The 12,483-nt window shown below is 59.1% G+C and overlaps 1 protein-coding gene across 2 annotated transcripts in view; it reads right to left on the bottom strand.

Annotated features, from left to right (window-relative positions):
• Positions 1 to 12,483, bottom strand: part of NEK6 (NIMA related kinase 6) — an 81,584-nt gene that overhangs the window by 29,625 nt on the left and 39,476 nt on the right. For both annotated transcript variants that reach the window (XM_076009028.1, XM_012771857.3), the window contains exons 2-4: positions 12,062 to 12,180; positions 2,755 to 2,895; positions 1,470 to 1,532 (exon numbers count right to left, since the gene is read on the bottom strand). In XM_076009028.1, coding sequence (XP_075865143.1) covers positions 1,470 to 1,532; positions 2,755 to 2,895; positions 12,062 to 12,151 — 294 coding nt within the window. In that variant the 5' untranslated portion in view covers positions 12,152 to 12,180. The remainder of the gene's footprint in view (positions 1 to 1,469; positions 1,533 to 2,754; positions 2,896 to 12,061; positions 12,181 to 12,483) is intronic.

Below are 12,483 nucleotides of genomic sequence, written 5' to 3'. Positions count from 1 at the left end.
AGCCCTTTCCAGAGCGCCAATCCAGCTCCCCTGGTGGCCCACCAGAGCAGACACACACAACGCACCCCGGCCACACGCCCAGCTCTCGGCCACGCCTCTAGCCCCCCTTTTGCTCCCGAGTGGGTACCCGGCCTGCCCATCCCCCCAGCCGCGTGCCCCCACCTCCCGTAATCCAGGCTGTCGCGATTCCCGGCGCAGGCTCATCTCGGCCGTTCGGAGCTTGTGCCCCGGCCTCTGCAGGGCCTGCCCGGGAGGTGGGTTTCCCCTGGACTCCCTGGCCCCTTGGTCACCTGCCTCACCCAGGAAGGCCACCATCTGTGGCCCGCCTGTTCCCCCACCAGCCTGGGAGTCCCCGAGGACAGAGCCTGCGGGACAAACTGCTAACTTGAAATCCTGCAGCCGCGGCTCTGGCAGGCGACACTGCCGCCAGCAGCCCACTTCGCTGGGAACTGCCAAGCAAACTCTGCACGCTTTGTAGGAGGGGAAGGCACCAGGTGAGTGCCTGCCGTGTGCTTTGCAGGTATTACTTTATTCAATCTTCTCGATCCTCCCATATTCTGTGGGGCAGGTACTCCTGCCATTGAGCAGATGGGCAAACTGAGGCTCAGGGAGGTTAAGTCACTTGCCTAAGGCCACACAGCATGTAAATGAAGACACTGGGGTTTAAACCCAGGCTCCCAGGCCTCCAAAGCCAAACCTTTTCTCCTCTGTCACTGCCCAGATCCCAGGCAGAATCCCAAGCCCGGGGGGTGGGGAGGGATCCCCAGGAGACAGCGGCCCCAGCCAGGGCCAAAGTCTAGACCAGAAAGACCTGCCATCCTTGGCTCTGGGGAGATGGCCCGGAAGCCAGCAGTGGCGGGAGGGGCGACCACAGACACACCCACTGTGGCCCGGGGTGCGCTCAGGAGGACGGGCCAGCCAGCCCCTGCCCCGCCAGGACTTCTGCCCACAGCGGTGCTCCCGCCGCCTGCCCGTGGGGTCCCGGGAAGAGGCTAACAGGGCGAGCCCCAGCACCCGGGACGCTGCGCCCGCACGGGGCGCTGCTGACACGCCAGCAGATGCCTCGTGGGGCAGCGGGGGAGGAAGACACAGCCGTGGCCGAGTGCAGGTGTGAGCTCTGCGCAGCGGAGGGTGATGGAGGGTGACGCAAAGGCTGAAGGGAAGACGGAAAGGGGCGGAGAGAGACGGGGCAGAGCTGGAGCAGACAAGCTGCAGCCCCACCGACGCCCACGCGTGCCTCCCGGCTAGGGAGCCTCGTGGCAAGGACTTCCGCGCCAGGTGCCGCCATCTACCAGCAGGCGTGACGCGCGGCAAGGACACGTCTGTGGGCGGGACCCTGAGGCTGGGCAGGGCTGTGGGCAAGGGCTGCTCCTGCCGGGCCACACAGAAACCCAGGAGCCGCTGTGCCCAGCGGGGCTCCCAGGGCCACCCTGAGGAAGAGAGGCTCCCGCGCGGCCCAGGGCACTCACCTTCAGGAGGCCGATCTCCTTCACGCAGTCCTGCCTCGCCTTGGCGTCCATCATCTCGAAGATCTTGGGCGGGAGGGAGAGAGAAAGAGCGGTGAGCCCGACGCGCAGCGCACACACGGGCTGAGTTCCAGTCCTGCTCTTCCGCCCCTCGCAGAGCAACTCTCGACTCAGCAAGCAGGAACTGAGCTCCCACCCCGTAAATGCCCGCCGAGTGCCCTTTGGGACCCGGAGCCGTGTCACCTCCTCACTGACAGCACTCCACAAGGCAGGAGTTACGCACCCAACTCACAGAGGCGGCGGCTGAGGCCACACCCTGGGAAGCGGCAGGCCAGGACACACGCTGGCGCCCCAGGTCTCCCCTCGGTAAACGGGGCCACAGCCCGACCCCACGCGTCATCGGATGGACTGATTAGGACGATGTGGGTGCAGCACCCAGCACGGAGCCCCTCGCACCTGCAGCGCTCGCTCAGTGCGGGTCCCCGCACCCCCTGACTTACAGGCACAGACAAAAGGTCAGCATTCGGCAGCCCTACCCCAAACCCATCCTGGCACGAAAGGACCAGGACAGAGAGAGCCCAGGTGAGCCCTTCTCAGCAGCTCCAGAGCAGACATTGGGCCTTGTCTGGACAGGGGAGCCCACCCTCTGCCCCACCCTCACTCCCTCTCCTGGGCCCCACCGCCCACGCTGTCAACCTCGTTCTTCAAGGGCCAGCGAGCAAACCCAGGGGCCTGGGAAGCCTTGCTGGAGGACTGAGAGCCGTTTCCCCTGCAAAGCAGCATTCAGACGGGCCCGGTGGCGCTCGGGGACATGCTCCTGGCCTGACTTTACTGCTTGACCTCCTTCCTGCATTTAGGAAGGACAAAGAGGGCAGGAAGGACACATGGAGCCCAGAATTGTGGAGTGGGCACAGGTGTCAAGCGAGTGGACGTGGTCTGCGCCTCAGCTCCCCAACTCGCCCCGGGGCCCTGGAATAGTGAGGTCTCTGCACTGCTTCCTCATCTGAAAGACCGGAGGACAAGCCCACCCAGAGCGCTGCGGACGAGGTTCCATGTGCTCCTAGCACAGCCTAGCATACAGCAGGTGCTCAATGCATGCACACGTTTCTTTTCCTTTATGGTTCACAATGTCACACAAGTCCACCTGGTTCTCTCCATGAGTTGGGCACTCATTACCCTCATTTGGAGGCAGGGAGGGGAGGGGGAGGGACTGGCGCAGGGCCACCATGTCCAGACATAGAAGCTGGCACCCCGGATGCAGCTCTGACCCCAAGGGTCACTGGCTCACCTGCACCTTCTTCAGAGCCACCGTCTTCCTGTCCAGCAGGCAGGTGGCTTTGTACACCTCGCTGAACTGTCCTCGGCCTATCTTCTTCTCGATCTGGAAGTCCGCCAGCGAGCAGCGAAAAGACAGGGTGCTGGGGTGTCTCTGGAGAAGAGGGAGAGATGGCATCGGTCACCAGCCAGGATGGCATGGAGGGCCTGGACCTTGGCAGCTGGGGACCCCAGAACTGCAGCACCCCTCTAAGGGGAAAGAGGGACTCTGCTTGCCAGTCTACTGTCAGAGCCTCCCAGGGGCTCTCTGTACCAGGTCCCCTGTGCTCCCCACAGCGACCCCCAATGGGGAAACTGAGGCCGCTCATTTTCCCATGGCACCTGTTATCACCACCTTTGTTATCTGACTGCTGGTTTTTCTGCATCCCGTCGCAGGAGGCTGGCTTGCGGGGCCTGATCGCCCTGTACACACCTGAGTCCTCTGCCCAGGCCTGGCCAGCAGAGCATGTGCAAGGAACACCTGAACGAGACGTGAGCCACTTGCCAGGGTCACCTGGCTCAGCATCAAGGTTGCTGGGTTCAGGGGCCCCTGCTTGGACTGCAGGTCTCACCAGCCCAGGGCACTGGGCATATCGCCTCAACTCCTAACCCTGCAAGTCACCGTGAGAAATGGCAAGTGCCCCTCCTCGGGTGGCCATTCCCCACGCCACAGATGGGAAAACCGAGGTTAACAGGTGCAGCCCTACATTCTGCGATAATTCTTTGGATAAACTGCCCCCTTTATGGTGACACGAAGAAACCAGAGACTCAGTGACTGTGGAGGCCAGCGCTGAAACCTGATTAAGCTCTAGGAGCTGCCTGGGACGGAGCTGCCAGGTGAGGCAGCAGTGGCCAGGTGGGCAGTGACACATGTGCAAATGAGCTCTTTGGACGGGGGTGGGTGGGGGGGTGGCCATCAACACTGGGCCCCAGCAGGGGTAGAAGGAGAAGGGGAGACGGCAGCCTAGTGAGGTGGGCCCAGTTATGTCTCCATTTACTGAATGAGGAAACTGAGGCCCAGAGGGGCCAGCTCTGCCCAGGTCCCCGGCCCACGCAACCTTCCCTGAGGGCAGAGCTCCGGCCCCCTCCCGCTGCAGCTCCCACTACCCACTCTGGATGGGCGGTAGCCAGGGAAACCACTCTTCCCGCACAGTAGGTGCCCTGGCCGCTGTCACTGTCACTGACAGGCCGGGTGAGAGGAGCCCCAAGCCCCTCGTCCCAGCTGCCATGCTGTCTGTGCCTTGCCCGCCTTGCGCTAAGCTGCCGCCTCCCAGCTTCGTGCCAAGGAGACGCCACAGCCCTGCCGGAGCCAGGGATGGCAGTCCAGCCCCGCAGCCCTCAGCCGGGGCAGCAAGGGGCCAGCCTTGACCTTGACGTCTTGAGGCACAATGACCTTCCTGGTGGGTCCTGCCTGGGCACCCGACCGAGAGGGCTGGCGGGAGGAAGACGATGACTTTATCTACCACGTGCCCATGGCTGCCAGGCAATTCGCGAGTAGCAGCCGTCAACCCACCATCCACCGAGCACCTGCCCAGGCAGCGCGGGCTCAGCGCCCGCCGAGTGCCAGCCTCTCTGCAGACGCGTCCCACGGTCCCCTTGCTGGGCCCTCGGAGGGACCCTGTGGGTGGGCCTCGCTGCTGCCCATTTCAGGGGTCTGAGCCTGGAGGGGAAGCAGTGACTTCCCAGACCGCGCGGTGAGGAGCGGCAGAGCTGGGGTTTGCCCAGGCCTGGGGGCTACAGCGCAGAGCCCTTGCGGGGCCTCCCGGCTCGGGTTCCCCCTCTGCTCTTCCCTCGAGACCCCTGAGCGGCCAGGCCTCTCCAGAAGGGGCCCCTGACTCGGTCCCCCACGGCCCCCGCGCTGAGGCTCTACCTGCCCAGAGCAAGTGCTCAGAGCGAGTCTGTGGAACGACACCGTGGACCCTGCTCCACACCCCCAGCGCGCAGGGGACCCTGTGACCCAGCCGCTGCCACCGCAGAATGCAGCCAATGCCACACAGCCCTAGAAACACCAAGTGGCTTTCTCAGCACTCGGAAGAATCACACACACTCATAAAAATAATGCCAAGCTGTAACGTATTAGCCACCTACTACGTCTCAGTTACCGTGCTAGCTTAGGTTTTGTGACTTAAGCCTCCCAACAGCCTTGCAAAGCTAGGGTTATTAATCCCACCTTACAAACCAGGAAACTGAGGCTTGAGCTCCCTGTTGGATCTAGGCCCAGTTACGCTGCCAGGTGACATGGAGTGGGGTCCACCCCCCTTAGGCCTTAGTTTCCCCCAGGTACAGTACAGGGTTTGGAGGATGTGACCCCTGAGGCCCCTGCTCTGGTGACACTGGCTGCTCCTCGTGGTGACATGTGAGGGTGGCCAGAGGCCCTGACACTCTGCCTGGGGGCCGCACCGCCTGGCTCCATGGGATCCTAAGCTCCCTGGATATGGGTGCCATCCTGGCCATGTTGCAGACTCCAGATGCTCATCTGCATATAAATGACCCAGATTTGCATTTCCTGTCACAACCCATTGGACCTAATTAGAGGAATGTGCTCCCCTGGCAGGGCAGCTCAGTGGGCAGCGCAGGGTACAGTCCAGCAGGCTCTGGGGCCTCCACTGCCCTCAAAGGGTTGGTGTGGGGCCCTGTCCCCGGGTGGCCTCTGCTCAGATGTGGGCACCTCAGGACACAGGCCTCCTGGGGTAGGGTCCTGGCCCTGATGCCCCAGGGGCTCTGAGCAGAAAGGAAAGGGTCAACTGCGCTCCTGCCCTCAAGGCCACACCTGCCACCATCTCCGAGGCCTTCCTCCTCCCCCCCCCCCAGTCAGTCCCGGCAAGTTCCACTCTTGCCCCTATAGCCAAGTGACCCTGAGCTGGCTGTCCACACACAGGGCTGGTGACACTGGCCCCAGGGGTTCTGAGGATTCCAGAGATGATGCTGGTGGTGAGGGTCTGTGGGCCTCCCCAGAGCAGTGTGCACAGTGGTGGCGCCAACAGTGATAACCATTGACTAGTGACCTATCACCCTGGTGGCCTTTCAGAAAACTGGTCATCTACTGCTTACTGCTGTCTGGGACCCCGTGCTGGCTACTGGGGAACATAAACACCCTCTGCCAGGGCACAGGTTGGCAGGGGGTAACTGCTGCTCCAACTCTGTCCATTGAGACTCCAACACTAGGGTCTGCTGGCTTGGGTTCAAATCCCGATTCCACCAATTATTGGCTTGGGCAAGCCCTTCTGGGTGATGAAAGAAAGCCCTTAGAAGAGGGACTGGCACACTGGCAACGTGACATGTTAATTGTCATTACTGCTGTTGTTGCCAACTGGTACTGTTGGGTCTATCAAATGGGCTAATGACAGCGCCTGCCTCCCAGGGGCTGGGGAAGAACCGAGCTGTGTCTGGTTGGGCGAATGGACTTAGGGCGTTCTCGGGTGCTGTTACAATCACCGTGACCACCGTCTCTACCCACAAAGGGTCCGCTGATCAGAGGCTGGCGGTGACCCCGGGGGCTGCAGTAAGGTGGGGGCTGGCGTGCACCTGCTGGTGGGTCAGGGATGCAGCCTTGTGACTTTGCTGCACCCTGCATGGGCCGCCCAGGACTCCGTGCCAAGGAACCACGCCCTCGGCCTCCCTCCTAGGGCTGCGCTGTGGGGCAATGGAGCACAGTAGGCCACGGCTGCCTCCTCTTCCCCAGGGCATGGAGTCCCTCAGCTCTGCCCCAAAGGCAGAGGAGACAGGTGGAGGGCTGGGAGGAGGAAACAGGGACGACGCCCCTGCCGTATCCGCCCCGTGCTCTGCTGCCAGGTGCAGTGGGCCGAGGGCGAAGGCCTGAGCTGCCTGCAGACAGGCGGGGCATGAGAGAGGCGGCAGATGGAGGGCCTCTGGGCACAAGGACCCTGGACAGCAGAGGAGCCTGGTGGGCGGGAGCCAAGTTATGGCCAAGGGCCCTGAGTCACCTCCGTCCCCAGTCCCACTGTCCCAAGAAATGCTGCTGGCTTCTCAGGAAAAGGTGGGGATAACTGGGAGCCCGGGGGACGGGTCCAGTCTAGACCACCGTAGGACACCCCCACGCGGCGCCAGGCTCTCTTCTCCAAGTCAGATCAAATTAGGCCACAAACACCCCCAACCTGCGCTAATTTGAGTTTAAAATGTTTGAACCACAATAAGCCTCAGCCATCTACAAATCCTTTAAAAAAAAAAAAAAACAGGAGCATAAAATTACATGTTAAAAGAATAAAAATGCATTCGCCCAATTAATTTTCTGAAATCTCATTAAAAAATTTAGCCTGACTAAGTCAGACTTCTGACCTGAATTTTAATCATCTTTATACTGGATGGGTCTTTTTTCCCTGATATTTGCAATGCATCATTAATTTTAAGGCAACCGTTTCTATGATTTTAAAAAGCACACTTCATCAGGATGACATTTCTTATAAACGAATTTCACCTTTAAAGACATCTGACACCGTGCGTAGGGACCTTCTAACGGATTCAGTGTCTGTGTACACAGCGCTGTGTTTTAAATCTGTGTTGCACAAAAGGGCACGATTTACAAAGAGTCCACATTGTTAGGCTCCCTCCGAGGCCAGCCCTGCTCAGCTCTGCACGATCGAGCCAACTTCAAACCAAAAGCCCATCTTCCCTCCCAGTGAGCTCACTGCAGGAAGAGGCACCGCAGGGCCCCAAGGGCCTGGACTGAGTTTCAACTCTGTCCCTGAGAGCAAAAGGGACCTATCTCAGTTTCCTTCCCTGCAATACGGAGTAATGACTAACACCTACTTCTCGGAGTCGGCAGGACGACCAAACGAGAGAAGTGTCAGGCACCACACTGTCAGCACAACCTCCACCGTCACCGTCTCAGCTTGGAAGTCCACACCGGGCTCTGCGGGCCATCAGCTCATGGGAGAGTGAGCAAACGTCCACCCAGTGGAAGACACCTAACAACAAAACCGAAAATCATCTAAGTCATAGTGGCTCCTCCAGGACAACCCTCATTAGCCGCACTGAGCTTAAGCACATGGATGAGAGAATCTGGAACCAGCTCCAACGACTAACAAGCGAAGACTTGCAGGGCAAAACTATAAAGAGATCCAGCCACCAAGCCAGAAGTCTGGATGCATCCCTGACAGCCCCTCTCCTTCAGCCCTTCATGTTTGTGTGATTGGTTCCCCCTTCCTGGAAATTTCTGGACCTTCCCTCCCCAGGTCCAGCTGTGGCCTATATAAGGCCAAGGCAGCATCTCACCTGGTGGGCAGGGGCCTCCTCACCTCCCTGTTTGCACCTTACCTGAGCCTTGAGCTCAAAACACCACTGATCTATCTGGAACCCAAACCCAAGGACTCCCTCGCCGACTTAAAACCCACAATGGGTTCCCCATTCGCTCCAGATTCAATTCCCAATGACAGAGCAGACTTGAGACCTTTCGCAAACACCATCCATTCTCCTATCTAAGCACAGCTATCCAAACACCTTCTCCAAGACTGGCTGTGTGCCTTCGGGTCCCAGTTCCTGCTCTTTCCTGTCCTTGGAACACCTCCTCTTCCTGTCCTGCCCCAAACTCCTCATCACCCATCCAGCAGAACTAGCCACACTCTGTGGGCTCCCTCAGCACCCACCCATCCCTCTGGGGGGCTCCCAGCTCCCTGCGCCATTCTCATCTATTTACACACAGGGCCCCCAGCAGACTGTGAGCACCCCTTTCCCAAGCAGCAGGCAGAAAGGAAACGAACTCTTGCTAAATTAATAGCAGTTAGCAGACACTTCCTGAATTTGCACGGCTGTTAATATTTAGTCATGAAACGTTACCCAACTAGCATCATTTCTTTGGGAAGATTTTCACAGAGACTTCGGCCTCCTGTGCAGTGCACACCCAGAGACGGCCGCCCCCCGACCCTGCAAAGCTGTGCACGCTCTCCTCTCGGAACAGCGCCCAATCCAGCTGAACTGGGCCATCCCGGGCAGGTTTGCAAAGACTTTCCACATGGAAGACACATTAGCTGGGACTTTCTCAGCAAGAACACCTTTCCCCTTCTTGGAGAGGCATGTGGCCCTCGGTGTGCCAGCGGAGCCTTGTGTTTCGTTCCGATGAAAATGCTCCGTGCAAACTGGTCCAAGCAAAGAGCATGGGGCGTTTTAAGCTCCTTTCCTCAACTCCATTCATTCACCCATTAGAAACCTCAAGAAAAACAAGGATGTTCAGTTTTCCTAAGTATGTATGAATTTCATATATGATTCTGCTGGGTTCAGCAAACACATTTTCTGGTGCTGAGGGCTCCCAGAGCTGGACAGCTTCCCGAAATGAACAAACCAAGAGCCTTGGGAGAAGGTTAACAAAAACCACATTCGAGCGTTCGTAGTTTCTTTCTTTCTACACTGCAGGTATTATCTAGCTCCGAGGCCTTTAGCCAGGTGTCCTCAAACTACTGCCCGTGGGCCAAATGCGGCCCGCCGAGGACATTTATCCGGCCCGCCGGGTGTTTATGCCGCTGCTGCCTGTCCTGCTGAGCAGCCCACTGGCCCCGGGCTGCAGTGCGCATGTGTGGAATGTGCGCATGTGTGGAATGTGCGCCGCGCTCTCCAACGGCCCTCCAACGGTCTGAGGGACAGCGAACTGGCCCCCTGTTTAAAAAGTTTGAGGACCCCTGCCTTTAGCGGTAAAAACTAAAATGATTTTTAAAATACAAGGTCCACAGCAGACAGTTTCTCGACACTGCAATGTCAGGCGCCACGATGGGGGTTCAAAGTGTGTCATCTCAGTCTTCAGGGCCGCCTCGGGAAGCGGGTACCACGTTTAGCTCACTTTGCGGATGAGGAGACTGCGGCCCAGAGAGGTCGTTTACCCCTGTCACCTGGCCAGGGAGCGGTGGGGCGGGGAGGGAACCCGGCCCAGCCCACACGGAAGCTTTCTCACTGGCCGTGAGGGTGGCGCCAGGGAAGCAGCGGTGCCTCCTGCCATCGAGGAAGACGCCTCCACCGCGTTTCCGTGGGCGGCCGGATCGTCCCCCCAGACGGCGTGGAAATCCCAGGGCTTCCCGAGACGAGAGAGCACACACACGGCTGCGCACACGGATTCTGCGAACCTGGCCAGATGCCCACGGGACAGGGGCACCTTTGCCCGACAGCCACCCGGCGCGGCCCCACATCGGGAAATCGTATCTGATTACACCGGGCTGTGTCATTACGCCCCCAACACGTGCCACGAGGCACTGCGAGCGCCACTGCCGCAGCCCACTGCCTCCTCGCCTTGTTCGTGAAATAATTACGGGCCCTCTCCTCTGCCAAATGAGGCTGTAATTAACCCTAATTGCTCAAAATGCAACCGGCTAATTCCGGGAGATTAATCAAGGGGGATTCAGTTGCTAGTGAATGACTTAATATGACAAATTGCTACATTACCCGAGGAGGCCCCGCTGCCCCAGCCATCAGCACCATGTCCTGGTGGACTCTGGACACGTCTGGTGTCCTGGGACCTCCCCCCTTCCCAGTTTCTGGGATCTACCTCCCCAAATTCTACCTAGGAAATGGGCCCCCGCATGAGTACAAATAGCACAGACAAGCCCACAGACCCTCTGCAGGCTTATGTGTGCATACACACACACACACACACAAAATGTCCTCTACTAGCTCACATGTCACCTCTGTGTGCATCTGTAGCCGTGCCTGTCCCTTGGGCTGATGCAGCCCTGCGTGGCTTGGTGAGACTGCAAACACAGGGAGGATTTCAGATCCTCCCGCCTCCTTGGCCAGGCACCTTCGTGCAGCACTTCACCCTGGCACAACTGTACATGGTGACCCTGCCCGTAAGGTCAAACATCAGCCAACCTGAAGTCCTCCAACAGAAACTAGGCAGTAGAGGCCATGACAAGCCTTCCGAGGCTCAGGAAAGTGGCTGTCTCTGAGTCTCCCCAGTCTGGGTCTCACAGCCCTGGGACAAAAAGCCAACCCCAGACAAGAACTTTTCATCACTCCAGGCTGTCCACAGGACCCTAAGGATCTGGCCCCAGACAAGCTCTCTGCCCCTCCGGCCCTTGCATGCCACTTTCTTGGGGAAGCCTCTCTGGCCCCTCGTTGGGATGAGGCGCCTTGCTGGGGCTCCACAGGCCCCCAGTTTCTTCTGCTCAGTTTCTTTTCTTTTTTTTTTGAGACAGAGTCTTGCTTTGTTGCCCAGGTTAGAGTGAGTGCCGTGGCGTCAGCCTAGCTCACAGCAACCTCAATCTCCTGGGCTCAAGCAATCCTCCTGCCTCAGCCTCCCGTGTGGCTGGGACTACAGGCATGCGCCACCATGCCCGGCTAATTTTTTCTATATATATTAGTTGGCCAATTAATTTCTATTTATAGTAGAGACGGGGTCTCACTCTTGCTCAGGATGGTTTCAAACTCCTGACCTCGAGCAATCCGCCCACCTCAGCCTCCCAGAGTGCTAGGATTACAGGCGTGAGCCACCGCGCCCGGCCTTTTGCTCAGTTTCTGGTCTCTCTGCCACGGGTCCGTCTCCCACGCAGCCATGTCCCGGGCGGGTGCGCTACACACGTAGGTGAGTTCGTTAACTCAGCAGGCGTTGAGGGCTCTGCTCCACCCTGTCAGTGGAGGCGGCCCAGGGGCAGGTGTCGGGGGGTAGGGGTGGAAGGGAGGTCGCCCCCAGAAGCGGCAGTGTCTGGACTGAGATTGGGAGTAGGGTGGGGGCATCCCAGGCCTGGGGACAGTGTGTGCACAGGCACAGGGCAGACAAACCGGCTCAGAAACCCCCAGGCCACCTGCTGAAAAGCTCCAGGAGGCTGCCTGGCTCTCCAAGGTGTCTACAGACAGCATGGAAGACACTGTCATTCTCGGAAGCTCTGCTGGTTCTAGATCAAGATGCAGAAGGGGCCAGGAGACAGACGAGCCCAGAAAAGGAGGCAGATGTTGGCTCAGTGTAAGGAGGAACTTTCTGACCCCCAGTGTACCCTGCCCATTACCTCCGACTTCCTCACACTCCTCAGGGCCTCCCACAGCCCCCTCAGTCCCCTTCTAACTGCACTGAACCCTTTGTGACAAAGCTGTCCCATTCACATCAACCCCCAGGGGCAGGCCCAGAGTCTGGCACAAAGGAGGCTTCTCTGAGTGCTGCTGAATTAAATGAAGAGCTCACTGGATCAGGTAGTGAGCTCCCCATCACTGCAAGCATTCAAGGTAGGGTTCTGTTTGGTGGTGCTGAGGGGCTTTCGCCAGTGGATGGGAGCTCAGACGAATGAGCCTCAGGGATCTGTGTTCTTTGGAGACTCTTCAACATGCTGCAGACAAAGGAAATGGCTTACCTGTGGGTCAGGAGGGTGCGCGGGTCCCAGGGTGTGGCAGAGGTTGTTCGGGCTCCCTCCATGGGGCATGTGGCTGGGCTGTCCTGCCATCCTGCATGCCAGCCTCAGCAGGGCACGGGCTGCAACAGAAAATGGGACCTGTTCACCTTCTCCTCGAGAGGGCCCTCCGAGGGGGTGTGAGCTGCAGTGCAGAGCAGTTCAGTGACCTGCACACGGCCACGCAGCTCCGAAGCGGCAGGGCTAGGACCCAACACCCCACGTGACACACTATCCCTCCACTGCAGCGGCCTGACTGGTTACCAGGATCTTCCCCCCTGCAAAGAGGGAGAAACCGAGGCTCCCAGCAGGGAAACATCTATCAGTGGGCCCCAGGGCAGCAAGGAAGGCGCCAGATTCGACCCCACATCTGCCGGAGTTCAAGG

Source organism: Microcebus murinus, chromosome 12 (assembly GCF_040939455.1).
Source record: "Microcebus murinus isolate Inina chromosome 12, M.murinus_Inina_mat1.0, whole genome shotgun sequence".
Classification (NCBI taxonomy): Eukaryota; Metazoa; Chordata; class Mammalia; order Primates; family Cheirogaleidae; genus Microcebus; species Microcebus murinus.
The sequence above is the reverse complement of the archived record's forward strand: the minus strand, read 5'-3'. Positions and strand labels throughout refer to the sequence as shown.